The following is a 20,241-nucleotide window of genomic DNA, read 5'->3' on the forward strand; positions in this document are numbered from 1 at the left end:
ATCACTTCGATTATCACTACTCTGATCACCTTACCAGTAACACTTATCTGAAGGAACCAGGTATGACAAAGAGACAGATTAATTTTATGTAAGTTTAATCCTCTAACATTTAGAAATTTAGTTTAAAAAAATTAGTTAATAATTTAACTCCTGCTAATGTCTTTAAAGAGAGCCTAGATAACCAGTTTAGAACAAACTCTCAATTTTTAAATCACTAAAGGGACACATTGAAGGAAAATAAGAAGTTTGCACAGAGCAGTCTTGCAACAAACATATGCAAAACTAAACTGAGATATTTAATTATCAAAAAATGTAGTGAAACAAAATACATTCCATAACGATACACATTTTCTAGTCAAGTTCCTCTCAGCTGTTTCCTTATTGAATAAAAAGTGGCAATGTTTTACTAAAAGCAAAATGCACAAGCAAACTTCATTTTGAAAAAGTCTCATACAGGCTACAAAAACTTTTCAAATAGCACCTCTGCGCTAATCTCTTCCTTCCCTTAACCTGCCTGTTCTACAGACCTGGGGTAGGACCGTAAGATGTTATGTTTGCAACCTTGACTTGCGGAATGGCTTGCATTTGCTACAATGAATAACTAGTTTCACTTTTCTTGTAGAATAATTAAATCAGAAAGCAGATTTAACTAGAGAGGCTCTGCTCTAGACAATAACATCTGAAAAATTATAATTCATTTAAATCATTAGGAAAGTACTATTATAAAGATAGCAATATACATAAACACACTACCATACTTATTGTTGCGTTCTAACAATTTTAATCTATCAAGTTGCTAAAACAAGATTTAATCATCTAAACAAGAACCATTATCAAATGAAGCTGAACTACCACATAAAGTAATTAACTTGCAATGAATCATAAGAAACGTACATCTTCTCAATCTCTTCTAAATTTATTGATGAAAACATTTCATTCAAAAAAGGAGAACATGCCTGAAGAGTACAGATTTCCTTGAAACAATCTGATAAAACGATGTAGCTGGCCAAAAAAGAACAACATCATTGTGCCTGAAAACCAGTAAAAAATCAAAACCATGGAGAAACATAAGAAGGGAAACAATTACGTATTTTTTTCCTGTTTAAAAAAACAAAAGAAAAAAAAAAGAAGCATGGTGTCCTTGAAAAACAGTACGCTCATGCTTTGCCCAACATAAGCGCAGACATAACAAAGTCATGCATGCTTTGAAACAACAAACCTGCAGGTCACTTGCTGGGCAATGTAAAATAAATTGTACCCAAGAGAGGTTTTGGAGGCAGCAAGAGGACAATTAATTGACAACCACATTGTATTCTCTGCCTAGTAAATAGCTTTTCAAATTCCAGACATTCCTTTTAGTAGTAAAACTAGTTTTACTAGTAGTAATAGTACAACTACTACTAGTTTTACTACTGTTTTCATTATTTTAGCCTATCAAGAACAAGAGTTCTTTGTAACTAGAAGCGTACAAGAAAACATCTTGAAAATGCCAGCCTGGGCCCATTTTCTTAGTTATATTTAAATATACTTAATAGCCATAGCACTGAAGTTTCCAGTGTTTACATTTTTGATGTAAGTGTTTGTCCAAGAAGTGTCTAGAAGCTGCCTGTAATGAAAATACAAAATAAAGCAAACAAAAATCAAAATACAAGTATTTGGTAAACAAGTCACCAGGCAACTCATATATACCTTTCTCACAGGCTCTATGAGAATGCAAAAATGCAAGTAAATTCAGGTTAAGAAAGAATCCACTTGCCCCAGGACTTTGGATCTGAAGCGCATTCAGGACCTAACTAGTTTTCTGTAACTTATGAAATATGAAGTTGTAAATGGATCCACCAAAATGCTTCAGAAGGTCTGAAGGACGAATATACACAAGAATTTGTTCCTCTGGATAGGAGAATGCAGCGTAAGAACTCCATATCAGGATCTGAGAACCCAAAGAAATGGCTGCAACAACCTAAAACCCGTCCTGGGCCAATGTGCTGATCTTGGAATACAAACATATTCCAAAGCTTTTAACTGAGGACCTCCTAACCTGATGTCAGCATTAACAAGGGTATTAAAAAACCCTGAGATCTTCGCATGTGACTGATACCACCACATTCATGCTTTTATCCTGTGGCTGAATAACAGCCTCTCCCCACCTGCCTCCCCAAGACGTGTCCGTTACTTGGCGGACAACACACTTCCATCACACGGCAGATGCTGCTTGGGGAGAAGTTAGAGCCTCAAGACAAAGGAAGGCAAGCCTGTATAAATTCCTCAGCCACACTAGGCTGTAGGTTGAACCAGACTTTTGGTACGATTAGGAGACACTAAAAATAGAAAATGGTAACAAATGCGTAAGTGCTATTACACCATTTGTTTGAAACCTCTGGGTTTCATTTTCCTGCTTGAGTCTCTGATTAGATGATTAAATTTCAGACTACTAGTGAATTTTTGGACATCCATGTTAACACACCAACACCCTGAAAAGATGTGCTGCCACCTCTCATGCCATACATGCCAACTTCAGCATCAACTTGTGTTCCTTCACGGAGAAACTGCAATCCTCCATCCACCAAAACTGACTTCTTATATCTTCTGGCAACAAACAGTGTAGGAATCAAAAGGTTAGGCCTCTACGACAACACCGAGGTCTGCCATGATACAGAGCTGATTTTTACAAAAGGCTTGAGCAAATGTGTCCACTTACTTAACAGATTGGTTGGCTGATTTCATCGTGCATTTTTTCTGGATATCACAGTGATTTACTTAAGAATCAAAAGATTAAATCAGATTCTTTTGCCTTCAGATTGCCCTGTTAATCATAATGGTAGATTAAAGTTTCCAGCAGTAAAGAAAGAACAACAAAAAAAAGATTCCTTGATAATGAGTCTCTCATACTCCTTTTTTGCAGACAACCAGCAAATTCCATTTAAGCTTTTTAAATACAAATCAACTTTGAGGACTTCTTGATCTGGAAACCACTTAGGAATTCGTATTTACTTGGTTCAATCTACTTCTATCATTGTTTTTTCATCCACGTATGTTAAATTGCAGTCAGGTAGATGACAGAAAATTTCCAACTGCTAATAATTACACAAAGGAGCAGCGTCTGGTTTTCCACCAACCCTTCCATTACCTTGCACGTTGCTCTATGAATGCTAACTTCTTTGAAACTTTTAGTTGTCTAAAAGTGTAACTTCTGCACATGTGTATTCAGTGTTACAGCTGGGTGACTGACAGAGAACGAACCAGATTCTCCCCATCCATATTGGGAGAGCATTTGGCAGGCAATTTTAAGTCAGAATACAGCATCTGCAACTGTCTGAAGATAGCTGTTCTAGAAACTAACTGAAAAAATAGTCCCTCATAAAGAGAGGCTACAAGACCAAAGAACAGAAATCCTTGAAGAATACTTAGCTTTTAAAGGAAAAGCATTTACAAATTCATATTTGATAAAGCAAACAAAACTGACAACTGAATTTCTGAGAGATGGTTCATTTTGATGAACAGCTGGGAAGAGAGAATGACACATCATATTTTAGAGACCAGGAGATATCAACCCTGAGAAAGTTTGGAAATCAATGTTGTTGCTTCAGAAGTCTCAGAAGACATTCAAAGCAGCCTAGAAAACTATTAACAAACAGAAATCACTTCTACCCATTTCAATGGCTATGAAACAAGCATTAATTTTTTACACAAAACTGCCATCAATACGTAAGGGGAAAGTGAGCAAATATGTAAAAATACTTTTTAGGAGTGTATGTTAAAACAAGAAGGTACTTTTTTAATTTTGTAATAGAAAAAGATCAAGATCAAACCGGTGAAACCCACATACCCAAACTCACATTTAAGTATCTACCTTAGTAACTGATTTCCAGCTAGGGCTCCACTGATTTCAGTGGGAACTTTTTGCTTCTAAAAATGTTAGACCATCTGGTAGACAGCTTATAAAAAGAGAAGAACAGCAGTATCTTGGTAGACCCAGTAACTGTACTTGCATGTGAAAGTTTTAAAATTCTGCTCCACAAGAGGATTCTGTAGCCTCTGCCAGCTCTGAGCTGCCCTAGCCACACTCCTACTGGTACCACCAGCATGTCCAACGCCAAGCGCATTTACAGCACACGGAGACACCAGTATAGAAACACTAATAGACTTTTCTCTGACAAAGACACACTCATATACACTCAAATGAGAACAGGGATAAAACTGGTGGACAATTCCAAAGCCACAGTAACAATTCCACTTTGCAGGTCTGGTTTTGCACTTCTCCTCAACTACTGGTTGTCAATTCAGAAGGCAACAGCTTGTGGTTAGATGCACAAATGACAGATTGATTCATTTTTGCTGCCAGGGTCAACTTGTAGTCATAGCAACAGGCATAACAGGATGAAGAACAGAACGGTTCATAACAGGATCAAGAAACAGGACTGTTTATTAGACCAAGAGTGGGAAATACTGTCACTGAGTTGATTTTTGCCTTAAGAAACTTTATTAAAAGTTTTGAGAAAGCAATACAAAAAGAGAAAAGTTATGGGAAAGCAAAAACAGCTGAGTCCAAAGCCAAGTGTAAAAGGTCCCAAACTATGAAAGTATAAAGTTTTAAAACTTATGTTTATAAGTATTATAAGTATAAATATTAAAAGTTGTTAATGTGTTTCAAATATTGGTAGCAAAGAAAGAGGGACTTCTAACTCTCTATCTCTTGTCATTCTAGTAGAAGTTGCCTTCAGAGTTGATTTTCCCCAACAGCTACTGCCCAGGAAAGCTACCTTCATAACAAATTACCATATAGCAGCAAATCTGGGGAAGAGAAGAGAGTCAGTATTCTCTCAGTTTGTCTTGTAAATATAAAAAGTTGTTTAACCCATATCTAAAAGATGGCTTAACGCCCAACCATATCTTTCCAAAAAAATGAAATTAGAATTTATATTTTTAGATAGTCTGGTAAAATACGAACCGTTTACATGAACTAAATGAGTCATTAAAAAAGCCATTTTTTTCCCATTAACAGTCATGAGCATTAAAACAGTTGTATTTTTAGATACTGTGTATGTCTTGATATATTTCTGAAAGACTGCCTAAAAAAATGTATCCATCATATTCAAAACGCTGCATCAGGAATCTAGCTAATTCCAAATTATAAATATAGACCAGCATAGCTTGCCTTTTTGTATTAGCAACCATGTACATAAAATACTGTAAACAAATACTTACTGTACCATGGGAAATTGTAAGAAAACCATTTTTAACTGAGCACTTCCTTTTCTGCCACACTTTTCTGATTCTGGTTTAAAGGGGGGAAAAAAAAAAGTGACTCAGTTTTTAATATATTTAGTATTACATTGCTTCAGCTCTTAGGACCTAATTTTTTTTTTCAGTAGAATCCAGCAGTACTTACCCATCACTTTTTTTGTACAGACTACCATTTCGTTCAGTGCCATGTTCCTTGTTTCCCTGAGGCTGATGTAAACTGTAAGCTGTACTCTGACGAATCTGAGAATCCTGAAATATACAGAACAGCAATTTGTAATGCATTGCACACTTTCAACCAAAATATCCCCCCTATTAAAGAGTTTCAGAGCCTTTCCTTCCAGCTGTAATCCTACAGGCCAAACGAAGCACATTTTCCTCCTCAATGAGAGACAACAAGATCCATTTCTTTTTTCAGATGGCACAAAAAACATTTGAGAAGTAGCCATTATCAGCACCTGCCAAAATCCTCTTACTTGCTTTTATTTAGCTTTACTATTGGCCTTAATATATGGGTGTTTTAACCCAAAAATTAACTGAGCAGCAGGCTTTCCAACTCATGCAAACACTGCAGTGTACAAACACTAAAGATTATCTGCGATTCCTAGGGCACCCTTCCATTGTAAAAAAATTACATACATAACTTTCAAGAAGTGGTTTTCCTTGAGGAAACTGAGTCAAGTTATTTTCTGAAAAGCAGAAGAGACCTCCTGGAAACATAGTTCAGGAGGCGTAATTGTAAAGTTATTTCCATAAGAAGAATAACTTAAACCAAAATATCTTGAACAAAGTAGAATTCTGGGACCCGAAGGGACAAGAATTAACTAAACCCTTCTCACTGCTCTCAGAACTACCCAGAGGCAGGACCCACTGCTGCAAGAGTCCAACTTCTTAAAAAATAAGAACCTGATAATGAGGAATCTGATGTGTCATGCTATATTAGCAGCAGTAACGTGATGGGATGGACTTTTCAATGCATGCAGTAACAATGACTAGTACTTATAATATTTATTGTTTTCTTTTCTACTATCTTTGCTCTATGGACGTAATACACCTCTGTTATATATGGCAGATAATACAACTATAGCGAGGAAAAAAAACACAAAGAAAACAGCTCACTTAAATGACTATCCGAGCTATTCTAAGCAAAAACTTAAGAGCTATAAAGAAATAAACTTACTAATTTGATTAAAAAAATCTCTTTTGCTAAAAAGATGAGATAGTGTGTCTCAGAGCAGGAGTACAATCACAAGAGACATAATTTTGGGTTTTCAGAGTGTATATATGATAAAATAAAATATACAGTGATCTAAAAAGTAAGAATTAAGAAGATAGTTTGTCTCTCATTACACTTAACTTCATACACTTTATTAACCTAAGTATAAGACATCTGTGTATATAAGCAGGGGAAAAAAACCAACTAAAACCAAGAACACACTTGGACTGTGCTTTTCCCTACAGAATGCCATCTCAGATGGAATGCTGCTTCTTTACAAGCTCCAGCAGCACATTCTGCTTCCAAAGCTACTAATGCAGCCAAAAGTGTTCAGGATCCTACTCAACAGCAGTGGCAACACATGACAGGTCTGAAATACGGTGGTGGGGACAGAGCTACCACCTACTCCCCTGTTCAGTGCACTTAGGACTCCACACCTCCAGGCTGCAGGGTTTCAGGCTCATCCTGAATACAGTGCTAGAGCTCAGTGCTCCTGAGAACCATAAGCCGAGCTCAAGCCAGGCTGCAGCACTCCTTGGTGCTCCTTTTCAGCAGAAGCAACTGTGCCCACTTCCCTGTTCTCAACTAGTGATCTAGGAAGCCATATCAGGTACCTACAACATTTACCCGACGCTTTTAAAGGCACTACAAAAACACCACTTAAATGTCCGTGCCTGACAAAGCATCCCTTCAGATCTAAACCAGTCTGTTTACCATTCCTCTCCAGCCTGTTTACACAGAATTATTTGGTTTTGCACTCTGGCTGCCCAACATAAAAACAGAACAACATTTAAAAAGAATTCTCGTCACTGATTAAGAACCGCTGCACATGTACCTTTAACGACTTCTGAAGAAAATCTGATCTGACACTGCCTATTGTGTCCTACCAATGCCTTGATCTCTGCCTCCCATTACTCAGTAAAGGAACTCCATTCCCAAGAAGATTAGAGGCCTTACAGGAAATTAATTTCAGTTCTCCACATCCTCAATTATGTAAAGATTTCAGATGACCTCCAACACCTGCCCATAGCACTATTCCCATTACTTAAGACTGTGCTGCTACATTTTGTGGAATATTTTCTGCTGCATTTCGGCTACCTCCCTTCAGCTGTTGTTTACACTCAGCTGCTGTGTTTGGCCAAACTGGCAAGCCAGTAATATAAGCTTCCTGCCTTATTTCAACCAGAGAGGAAGCTGCTGTAGCTGACGTGTATTTCCACACATTCATTATTATGAACAGTATCTTTAAAAAATTTAATACTATTTCATGAAAGGGAGTTAAGGACAAGACAAGGAGATTTTCAATTTTAAATCCCCGTTTCAGGCCGTGACCAAATCATAGTGTCCAACGTGACTGCCAGATGATGGTTTTCCACAGCTCTCTGACAAGCAACTTCATGATTTTGATCTAGCTCCTAACAGGCGGGATGCCATACCACAAATCACCATCACAATTAACATCCTTCCGGGCAATTTCAGCATGCTTTTTCCATATGCAGGCTCCTCAAAGGATCTTCCCTTATTTCTGGTTTGCATATTGCACATAACAGGAGTAAAAATCACAGATAATAGGGTCAGACCCAATGGCCTTATTGGAGGAGCAGGAAAAATGTACATTACCTATGGGAGGAAAGGGATCACCACAGGATATAGAACATACCTAGCACAGAGTATTGTGATTTTAAATATCTCTTGAACATAACAAGATCAGAACAGACTGACGTATACAAGCCTAGGAAACTGAACTTTGTCCACTTTATCAGCTTTGAAATGCAGATAGGCATACAAAAAAAAAAGGTGAGTCATTTCATTGCAGCATGTTTATAGTGAATCACTTCACTGACCATAAAGAGGTTTGAAATTATTTCTTCCAAAGACTGACTTCTAAATGAAGCTGAATAGCATAGCTAAAAATGAAAGAAATGTGAAAACAGTATTCTGTAAAGATTGTCTGTGACTACTGATAAGAGAGATTCTAAAAACCTATTTATCAGCCCCAATTCTTGAACACAACAGAACTTTCCACACCAGGTGCTTTAACTTATACACGGCAAATTTTGGCTAGCCATTCCACAGCTCCCATGGAGCAGGATTTTAGACTGTCCGAATCACTCCTGTGCGTAATGCTGCCAAAAAGCCCTTACAGCCCTCCAAGAGCCTTAGCTTCTGCATTTGTAGGATCATTGCCAAGCAGATGCTTCAGAGATCCATCCCTTATCTATTACAGCCCCACAGAGCCTCCAACAGATGTATTTGCCAGAAACCCCTGCAGGCAGCCTCTCCTATAGCACAGCTACCGTAATTTTTGTCAAAAAACACAGAATGTATGCTATTTTGCAGTGGCCTAAATAGATTATATGTTCTACCAAACATGTAGAAGAAGCAGAAGCAAACCTAAACACTACAGTAAGGCTACCTTCAGAGAGGACACGGGAAAGAGAGAAATGAAGACAACACGACTGTAAGATTGACCCCAAAACTTGTAGGAGCTCTACAGTTTGAAAAATAAAAAATTATGGAGGTGTACACGCAATGACGTTTCAAAAAGAAGTTTCAATACAAACCAGGTTTGAGGAAGTTCTGTGCAGGAGGAAACTATGTATACAGGCACAACAAAAAAGGTTCACTATGAGTGTTTGTGTCTTTTTTTTTTTTTAAAAAACACAACAGAAACAATATTTGTCAACATTCTATTATTTCATATATGAAGTCCATTTTAATTAAAAATACATATATCTTCAAAATCTTGAACGAACATCAAATCAAGCAACTGGATTTAATTCCCAAAAGAGACTGAAAAGGAAATCACCAATTTGTCTTACAGCAATTTTCTTTCCCAAGAACAATCTGATAACTTTTTTTTTTTTTGGTACTACAACAAACAGAAGAGGAGAAAAAAAGAACCAGTCTTTTCATACCAACAGAAAAAAGCTCAGAGGAAAAATCCAGTTTCTTGAAATCTGAATGGAAATCATGCCAACTATTTTCATTAAAACATAGTAACACTTACTCTCCTAGACTTCGGTCACAAAATGTAAATGCATTTCAGGAAGGAAAAAGAAATCAGTTATAGTAAAGGAAATTACAGTGCAACAAGAATAATATTACTGGGTCGTACAGTAAATTATACCAGGATTATTTGGCATTCCACTGATTAATTGATGTTTTCATAAAACTTTAAAAATAATTATAGTACTTCTCATGCTCTGCAGGTAAGCATCTATATCTAAATTTGCAGAATTCATAAATAATGAATATGGCATAAAGCACTTTTTACACTTGTTTTTTTTAATGCGACAAAAACAGTACTAGTAATAAATTTATGTGTATTATTACATTTTTCAGTCTGTGAAAAGATATGTGCTCACCACATCTTCCATATACATTTAATATCAGTATCACTGATAAACAAGTAAACATAGAGAAGCAACATTCCCAGCAACCATGAAACCCAACTGCTTCTATTACCTCTCTTGAACAAAGACCCAAATAAAATAGGAAGCCTGCTAACACACCCTAAACAGCAAAGACTCCTTACTGAGAGTGGGCAATCAATGGTGAATCCAAAGCAGTCACCATTTCCACTAGGATCGCTAGTCTTTCATTCCACAGAGCTCAAATTTGGAAGTTTTTAGCAAATGCACTCTTCAGTGAGTCCTAAATGCCAGGCAGAACCTAACAAAGTGCCTGCAAACTGTATGGGACTTTGTACACAATGGTCATTATCACAAACTTCACATGGTAACAAACAGCACCTCAAAGTGAAGAGCGTTTAAGACTGTTCAAATGCCTATCAACAAGTCATAGAATAACAGAATGGTCTGGGTTGGAAGGGACCTTCAAAGATCATCTAGTCCAACCCCCTGTCCATGGGCAGGGACATCTTTCACTAGATTAGGTTGCTCAACAACCATCATCTGGCCACCGGTAAGAGCTAGGAGTTACCATAACCTTTATGGGAAGATGAAAGCAAGACCGGAAAAGATCAAGGAAGTCTGAGCTCTACAGACTAAACTATTTCATGGTGATCTCAGAAAGATCTCAGAAAGAGAATCTGAAAAGGGGGGAGGAGGTTCATTCATCACTTATGGCCCAGCAGCCACACAAAGGAAGCTGGCTGGCATTTATTTATATGAAGAGGAAGCGCTAGCAATCTGAAACAAAAGTAGACCCAGTATTTAGGATTAGATTATACAAAAGATGCTTGCTTCCAAATCAGAGTTTGCCAAATAAAATGACTCCAGAATTCTTTAAATCTAACAGCAATCATAACCAAAACTCAAAAAATACTTATTTGTTAGATTGCCGAACTGACACAGCTCTTGCATGTTTGAAAACTGGCACCTTGCAGCAGAGTAACAAACTTAAATTGTCATTTTTGCAGATGATGACAAGAGGTGTTTTGGGATTTGAAGTTCAGTTTTACACCATTGTCTGTTAGTTCACAGACAGTGCACCATCTTAACTATTTTGCAATATTGGTAACAAAAAGAAATTATTTTGCAATAAGTCTCATATATTTTTAAAAAATCTGCCTTTGTCAGAAACATTCAATATCATCATCAAAACAAAGATGAATAAACAAAAGAAACTGGATGCTGATAAAAGTTAAAATAACTCTATTTCAAATACTAACATTACATTAGAAGTAATTAAAATGGGTATTCCAATGTTAAACCACCTTATATGCTCACCTCTTTCTGATCAACCTGGAGTGCTGATTTTAAAATATCTCTAAGCTGTGTTAACTGTCGTCTTTCCTCATCTTGTGCTTGTTTAATCTTGAATGAAGAAAAACACAGGTTAAAAACATTATTGTTCCTTTTCAACACAGTTCTTCCAAACTTGCTACTTAATTGGTTCATTTTTCTGAGAAATGATCAGCAAGAATGAAAACATAAAGAGAAAAGATAACGTGATCAGTTTATTTTCCTTTATGTCTTCAGAAAACTTGGTAATGGCTAGGATGTTGCTGGGTTAAGATTTTGATATTGCCTCACACTGTTCTTGCTTCCTTGTGTTCAATTTGAAACCATACATTATTTTCCACCTAGTCAGTAAACATTTTAGAGTAAAGGCTGTTTTCCTAACATTTTACACAGTGGGGTCCTGAACTGAAACTAAGGCTTCTGGATATTATAGCAAAACAAAATTTTACTCAAAAATCTACTCAAAACCTTAAAACGCTGACTATTAAAACAGTCAGCCAACCTGAACCAAATGATCACAGTTCTACTGTAAAAAGCTAAGTTTACAACATAAATGTGAAAGGTTGCTACTCACTGTATAAAGATCTGTCGAGAGTGTCTCAATTGAAGGCTTGAGACTTTCAACTGCTTTTAGCCCATCCTGAAAGAAACTTAAAAAGAAAAACAAAAAGCAAACTGTTAGTAAACTTCACTTTGTATTTTCCATTTTAAAAGTTGCCAAAGACGTGCATATTATTATGTCATGCCATAAACTTCAAAACATTAAATGCTTATTTTTTATGCATCTTTGACTGATCCACCTCTATTTCCATCATAGCTTATTCTAACATGCAAAATCCCCAGTTAGATTCAGAACTGCCACAATCCACTGCCACATAACTTTTCCTCATTCTCACCTCAAATACAGGTGCTCATCCCACTTTTTTGAAGGCCCAGAACAAGCAAGATTCATTTGTAGAACAGCAAAAGCTCTAGTATATATAAAATAATTGTGACTTCTTGGAGCCAAGTAATTTCACATCTGATGCAATCTTCCTACTAAAGGAAAACCCCTTTGTTTCCCAAGCATTAATTATGCAAACTGAACATGCTACATCTTACTGTATCATATGTATTTTTGTATTGGCACAGTAATGTTATCTATGCCAAATATTCCAGCTCTTAAAAAAAAGTGAGATTTAAAAAATAAATTTAAAGAAATCACAACTACATGCACATTTGATTAAAAATTGCTGCACCATTTGCAACAGAAAATATTTTCACTCTGGGAGGCAGACATGAAAGTGACAACACAACACAGCATTTATGTTGTTGAAATTTTATTAAATGGACAGAGCAGATGAATGACATACTGCAAGGGAAACTGATTTTAAAAGCAACATAGCTATATAGGGAAAAAACTTACATAGATGCAGACTGATCTTTTAAGATGAAAACTTACAGACTTGAACAGGTTAACAGCGGCTCTTTCAAGTTTATAGCTATGACTTTATTGCTATATTATTGATCTGTAAGACTACCATAAAGAAGTACACCATTCTAATGAGAGCTTTGTGTTTTATTAGAGTCCTCCAATTAATTAGAAAAAGAGTGATTCTTTCAATATAGTTTTATCACACTGCATATGCAATTTATTTTTCTTCAGCACAGAATTATTTTAGATCATTGCTAGATACACTCAAAAAAGCCCATCAAAACTAATGGACCACTAACTAACAGACCAAACTAATAGCTTTGTTTCAAGAGTAGTTTATGAAATAAACCCAATTATTGTGCGGCACTCCTTTGGAACAGACAATTATATTCTATGGGACTAGCTCAACCTCATTACATGTTTTGGAATGCAGTAACAAAAGCGACGACTAATCTATGACAAAAGCAATTTGTCAAAAGACATCAGCAAGAACAGCTGAATATTAGATTTATTTTGAAAAAATCTAGGAAAGTGTTATGATGATGTCAAAAGTTTAAAACAAAACATTGCTCCAGTTATGGTGTAGATACAAAGAAAACTAAACATACTTGCACTGAGCATGAAAATACTTGATCAAGTTCTGAAGCAAGTCCACTCCTTTTTTAATCTTGATTTCATTGACTTTCAGCAGGTACTGTTAAAACAGTAATTCACAAAAGAAATTTATTATTACTCCTACGGTATTTTTTTAATGTTTTATTTTCAATTATATTTCAACAAGCTTTAACAGCTGCAGATTTAGAAGACCTAAAAGAGAATGGATCAAACAGTGGCTTCAAGGGTTAATCACACAAAAGCAATTGTTGTCACTGATGATTTTTGATAGCCTGTGGGGATACTTCACTACGATTAGTTCAAATTGTTAAAACATCCTTCATGGCTCCTAGTGGAAGATTGTGTTAAAGGAAGCATAAAAGGGTTTGTGGAGTAAATTTAGGAACCCATTCTTAAACCTAGCAGCCCATCTAGGTGTCTATCTCACTAGTTGTTAAATTCATTGCTAAATAGATGTCATTAAGGAAGAAAGCAGTTTACTCAAAAAAAGTGAGGGATTATTTTAATCATATTTAAATCTGCCTTCTGATTTTAACGTTTTCTCTATCAATTCCTTATACATGGTAATTACAGCAAATTACAGTTTAGCAAGAGATTTTTAAAAGCTACTGTCAAGCTAAAAAAAAGTGTAATTAGTGTCCTTTTGCATGAGGCACAATCAAAGTCCATATTAAGTGACAGTTCCTCCCCTGAATGCCAAAGCACAAAAGATGTCAGCCATGCAAGCAGAAGTAAGATTGACCAAATATTTACAGGAGTCCTTAACTGTCCATTAAATGATGACAATTTTTAACCCCTGCTTAGACAGTGACCTCCAAGCAAAGGAGTGAATGTCTTCTTAGCAATGCTCTAATGCGTCTGGTTCTCCCTTATCCACAGTACACCCTAAATGTTTTAAACCCACTAAAATAAAGCGGTATCCAAGTGCCAGCTTTCAATGTTGCAGCTCTTTATGCTGGTTCGGGTGAACAGATGAGTAGCCTAAATGTAGACATGTGCACTGCACTGGATAGTATTTAGCTAGAAGAATCACCTTCTAGCTCCTGTTAATTTAAAATGGAGCTCTAGGCATCTGGTATTCCGTTCACTTTCACAGTTTATAGAGAACTAGCCTGTACTTATGATACAACTTCAATATGTCACACTTCTGATTTACTAACAAAACCAAAACAAAGTCCCCTTTTACGACTATTCAGAGGTAACAAAGTATAAACTTCTTTTCTCAAAAATCAGAAGAAATACAGGATACACTTCAGCTATTCCACATTTAAGGTAACTTGATTCAATTTCACAGACTTCACCCTGCATTTTATTATCACTACAACTGACTAAAGTGAATTCCTCCTTTACTGGACAGGAGGAACAGAGAAGCATCTGTTCCTGGTTGTTTCTTAGGAAGGATACAGATGGGCAATTAGCTGGCAACATCCATATGTTTATTGGGTACTCAAATCCCTTCATCCATTTTGAATACTTTAGTCTGACTCCATATAGCAATGCGAAGCTTTTCTACTAAGTATCAGTGCATACAGTTACTAAAAGTGGTATTCAGGACAACTGCTGTTAAGCTGCATTGGCATATGAGTCAAATTAGCTCTAATCATCATAGTTAAAACAGAAGAAACACCATGGTATATTTTTGAGTTAATGCATAAAAAGAAGGAACACAGCAACTTGAATTCCCAACCACGGAACCTGACATGCCCTTAAACGAATCAAACCAAAAATATTCACATCAGATTTAACATACTGCAAAACCACAAAGATTTCAAAGTAGAAACATTCTGAAATGTCTTGAAAGACAACTGGATTCCATCCTTAGCACTTTTTTTTGTAGCACCAGCCGAACAGTGTGCCAGACTGGAGTCTCTCCTCATAATAACGCAACAGCTGTCAGTGTAGGGAACAATTCAGAGAACGATCTAGGGCTTAAAATAACTTACAGTGAAGTAGTAGTGTAAAGGCTTATTTATTATCATCTCTTAGTGTTTAATTGAGCTTTGCATTATTTATTTATTCTACAATTTACTTGTTAAGTGAAATTAGAAAATATCTAAATTCCCCGCAGAGTTAGCACATCAGGATAAAAAAAGTGTTTTTTAGCAAATGGAGTCCACTAGTAACTTAGGATTTCCCTTAACGTCACAGTTGCCATTAAACAATTGTGGTTTTCAAAATTTTCCTAAAAATATTAGCAGAACAATATGAATTTCACGTTATATCTTACCTCACACATCTGTAACTGGAAGAACCTTCTTTCCTTCTCCATCTCTTCTGCAATTTCAGCTCCACTTATTTCTGTACGGATCATCCCATGCAGCTTAGCATGCTCTTTTTTCTCCTTCTCTATTTTTGTACTATAAGGCAAAGAATCAAGTCAATGAAGTGAGAAATCCACAGCCTCTCAGGAAATCTCATTATTCACGAAGTCTACTGACAGATGCAGAGCAAAACTCTTGTAGCTTTGCATATGACTTACTTCCAGATGACATTTCATTTGAAATTTGACAATGATAAAGATCAGCAATGACATACAGTAGCTGAAATCATCTGTTAAAATAATGCCCTGACAGATATTCCCAAAGAAGATACAATATGAGAGGAAGATACTAAGTTCTTGCACTGAAGAAAAAAATCCAGAAACAAAATAATGAATTTTAATTGAAAACATAGAGGGATGTTTAATCCCAACTGACCAAGCACTGGTTAACAGAGTTCAATTATGTCACCAGATTTATTGAGTCTTGCCTGTCATCAAGTCATCTTCTATATATACAGGGTTTCCTAAGCCAAAATCACAGTTGCCATCTCTACTTGCTATTCAGCCAGTTGGCACTGGGAATGCCGGCCAGCCGGCTGTGTTGCAGACTTCAAAGTCTGCTAGACCAGCTGTCCTAATTCCCTAAAAGTTTCCATGAACATTTTCCAAGAGCTCTGAATAAAACAGATTCTCCTCCAGAATATAAATTAATAACCAATGCCTGCCATACAGTATAACTCACCTAAACACGCTTGTGCATTTGTTACAGCTATTCTCCATATTATTCCTAAAGGCAGTAGCACAATTATACTACCCAGTTAGACAAGCCTGATATGAAAAAAAGATATTAATAAAATAAAATACAAAAGGGTGTTTACTTTTTGGAGAAAGACACTTAGTTTGCCACTTGTACTATTTAGAAGCTGAAAATTCTGGAAAGAGCTTCCTAAGGAAATGCTATACTGCTTTTGAACAAGAGGAAGCGTCACACAAGAATAGAGGAAGCAGATGAGAAGAACAAATAATACACGCACTGTCATACCTCCTCTTGGGCAGTCAAGTGTCTCTCAGCTCTCTCTCTGAAAAGATGACATGTCTGAAGTGCTCTCTTAACCTGATATTAACATTACCCTAACAGCTTATATGAAAATGTCCTAGATGGTCTAAGGACTTCCAGTCAACAATATATTCTGTACTTATACTTCTCAAGAATGAGGAACTGCCTCCTCTTACCCCTCAAGCAGCAAGGGAAAACTAGAATTAATCCCATTAATCCCATCCCGTAACATTCCCACAGGGAAACATTTTGAACAGCAATTCAAAAAGCCCCACTGCACTCTCGGCACTGGCAGGCACGGCAGAGCCAGCCCCGTGCAGTATTCCAGCAGCCAGCACATCCAGCCAGCACTGCGCTCCTTCTCAGGCCATTGCGTCCTGCCAGAAGCAGACGTTCAGAGGGAAGCTCCTCTCCTTTGAAATAAATATTCTGAAAACCTTCACTAGCCTGAATAAAAACTCGATTCCAGAACATTCCGTTTTCATGAAAAATAAGTCTGTACTTTTACCCATTTACTGCCAATTATGCCAATTTGTAGCCACAGAATAGAGAGTCCAAACACAAGAATTAATCAGACATCAACCATGAACAAGGAAGATAAACCATTACAAAAAGATTCACAGAAAATGACAAATACACAGCTCCTTTCTAGCACACACGCTAAGAGAGTTTACATTATATCATACTTGATAGTTCTAAAAAAGTCAAACCTCAGAGCAAAGATCCAGGACGGTTTTAGTTCTCTCAATTTCCACATTAATCTAACAATTCATGAGGCAGAGAATTCACTGAAATGTGAGTCAAGTCTAATAACTATCAATTGCTATTGTATTGTATTTTCATTGTTTACAGAGAACAATACTCGAACATAGGATGACATAACCACCTCTAAAATTTTAAGAGCTTACTAACATGCCATAAGGTGTTTCTAAATGCTAGTTAAACCAAAAGACAACTAATACTGCCAAAGAGACAAACATTATGCACAATATTACAGCATACAATGTTTTAAGAAATTCCTTTTAAAGAGCGAGCTAGATTTCGGTGAAAGAGTCCTTTCTACTCTTTAAAGGATAAATCATACTCCACAGGCAAAAAGTAGTTAAACCAAGACTATAGCATATGGACATCTACCAAGCAATTCAGAGAAGTAAGACATCCTTGAAGCCGGTTCCTGGAGCTTCAGGCTCCATGGCTTCAAAAACTTCAGAGATGCTTTACAAAACACCAAACTGTCTCTTGGTGACAAGTACCAGAGACAAATGATGGTGCATTTCAGATTTGCATTTACTTATTTTTTATGTTTTTAGTCTCTAACTACATTTTCAGCTTTGTAATCCAGAATTTAACCTGTTGTTTTGCTACAGTTAATGCTACCTCCTATCTGACTGATACTATAGGGCACTTTGTTTCTAGGGAAACAAAGAACCCATGTACAGCAGTGTTGCATGCAAATCTTCTGAGTGCTAAAGGTTGGCTGTGTTTTCTATCCAAATGCAAGGATCAACTCAGCTTCAAGTGTCACTCTACTGTGACATTAACCAAATCCTTCTTGCAAAAACAGTTCTATGATGTATCACTGTGGGATTTCCAAATATTGCAGGGTATTCAGGTTTTCCAGGCAGATCAGTTAAGCAAAATTAATAAGAAAATTAGGAAAACTCTAGAAAAATCCTCTAGAAGCAATAAGAAGGAAGCAAATGTTTTGAAAAGCTGCTGTTCTTGAAGCTCATGCATCACATATCACATATAGAGACTTTGCTGACTAAGATTAAAATCTGAGCACACTTCAGTTCCTTTACAACACAGCTGCACATGACTCACATACAGCGAGCTCAGATTTGTGTAACAGACAAGTAAAGCTGAAATACAGGACGAAGAATTACAACAGAAAAGTCAATCAGAAAAAAAATAAATAGTCTTGCCCATTCAGTTTCCACTATATGACTATTTTTACAGCTCCAATTTGAAAAGCAACTGGTTTTCAATAGAAATTTTAATTTGTATTTCAGAGAAATCAATTTTGTCATACAGATCATGGTATAAATAAGCACCAAAGTAGGCATTTTTGGTTTTTTAAACTTTAAAAAGGACAGGACCTATTTTACGGTTTAACACAGCAAAAACTGGTATTTATTTTCAGCCAGTGAACAAGGGTAAACAACTAGAACACCCTGTGTACATGCAGCAGTAAGCCAGGCTGAGTCTGGGTATGTACATGAGAAGGTGCAGAGACTGGGAACAGCACCTGGAAGGCACAGACTTGATTGAGGAGCACTCTGGAAAATGGAGTGCTTCCAAGGGCTATTTTGTTTGTCAAAATAATATTGTACATTTTCATTTCAAATATCCTTTCTTTGTCTAGTCTTCCTTTTCAGCCTGGCTCTCCAACTTCAGGTCTGGCATCCCAGCCTTTCAGTGAAAGAGCCTCCATCTTATTTTATCCTACTGTCTGTCAAGGCTGACAGTAAAGCATGACTCTCTCTCTTATCACCCAAGGCTTGAATGGAGAAGTCATCTTTTCCTTTTGAAAATGCTGGAAAGCTTTTCCTGTTCACTAATGAGGGAAAAAAGGACAGCTTGAGCAAAATGTGTCCAGATCTTTCCAGTATTTCATCCATAATATCTGCAGATTCATTCAAAGCTTTTTCCATTTAATTTGCAAGTAATCTCTTTAAAAATAAAAATAGTTAATATGAAATCTCAGGCTCAAAGCAGTATATTGTGGATATTGTTTACCTGGACTTTAGTAAAGCCTTTGACACCATTTCCCACAGCATTCTCCTGGAGAAACTGGCAGCTCACGGCTTGAACGGGCATACCCTTTGCTGGGTAAAAAACTGGCTGGACGGCCGGGCCCAAAGAGTTGTGGTGAATGGAGTTAAATCCAATTGGCGGCCGGTCAGAAGTGGTGTTCCCCAGGGCTCAGTATTGGGGCCAGTCTTGTTCAGTATCTTTATCAATGATTTGGATGAGGGGATCGAGTGCTCCCTCAGTAAGTCTGCAGATGACACCAAGTTGGGTGGAAGTCTTGATCTGCTTGAGGGTGGGAAGGCTCTGCAGAGGGACCTGGACAGGCTGGATCGATGGGCCGAGGCCAACTGTATGAGGTTCAACAAGGCCAAGTGCCGGGTCCTGCGCTTCGGCCCCAACAACCCCAGGCAACGCTACAGGCTTGGGGAAGAGTGGCTGGAAAGCTGCCCAGAGGAAAAGGACCTGGGGGTGCTGGTTGACAGCCGACTGAACATGAGCCGGCAGTGTGCCCAGGTGGCCAAGAAGGCCAACGGCATCCTGGCCTGTATCAGAAATAGTGTGGCCAGCAGCAGTAGGGAAGGGAATGTCCTCCTGTACTCGGCACTGGTGAGGCCGCACCTCGAATCCTGTGTTCAGTTTTGGGCCCCTCACAACAAGAAAGACATTGAGGTGCTGGAGCGTGTCCAGAGAAGGGCAACGAAGCTGGTGAAGGGTCTGGAGCACAAGCCTTATGAGGAGCGGCTAAGGGAACTCGGACTGTTTAGCCTAGAGAAAAGGAGGCTCGCGGAGACCTTATTGCTCTCTACAACTACCTGAAAGGAGGTTGTAGTGAGGTGGGTTCAGTCTCTTCTCCCAAGTAACTTGCGATAGGATGAGAGGAAATGGCCTTAAGTTGCGCCAGGGGAGGTTTAGATTGGATATTAGGAGAAATTACTTCACCGAAAGGGTTGTCAAGCATTGGAACAGGTTGCCCAG

General features: G+C 37.4%; 1 protein-coding gene across 2 annotated transcripts in view; it reads right to left on the bottom strand.

Annotated features, from left to right (window-relative positions):
* ASAP2 (ArfGAP with SH3 domain, ankyrin repeat and PH domain 2) overlaps window positions 1-20,241 on the bottom strand; it is a 94,807-nt gene that overhangs the window by 27,873 nt on the left and 46,693 nt on the right. For both annotated transcript variants that reach the window (XM_075145079.1, XM_075145078.1), the window contains exons 6-11: window positions 15,423-15,552; window positions 13,189-13,274; window positions 11,741-11,816; window positions 11,152-11,238; window positions 5,390-5,493; window positions 5,206-5,275 (exon numbers count right to left, since the gene is read on the bottom strand). In XM_075145079.1, the coding sequence (XP_075001180.1) occupies window positions 5,206-5,275; window positions 5,390-5,493; window positions 11,152-11,238; window positions 11,741-11,816; window positions 13,189-13,274; window positions 15,423-15,552 (553 nt within the window). The remainder of the gene's footprint in view (window positions 1-5,205; window positions 5,276-5,389; window positions 5,494-11,151; window positions 11,239-11,740; window positions 11,817-13,188; window positions 13,275-15,422; window positions 15,553-20,241) is intronic.

This window comes from Calonectris borealis, chromosome 3 (genome assembly GCF_964195595.1).
Source record: "Calonectris borealis chromosome 3, bCalBor7.hap1.2, whole genome shotgun sequence".
NCBI lineage: Eukaryota > Metazoa > Chordata > Aves > Procellariiformes > Procellariidae > Calonectris > Calonectris borealis.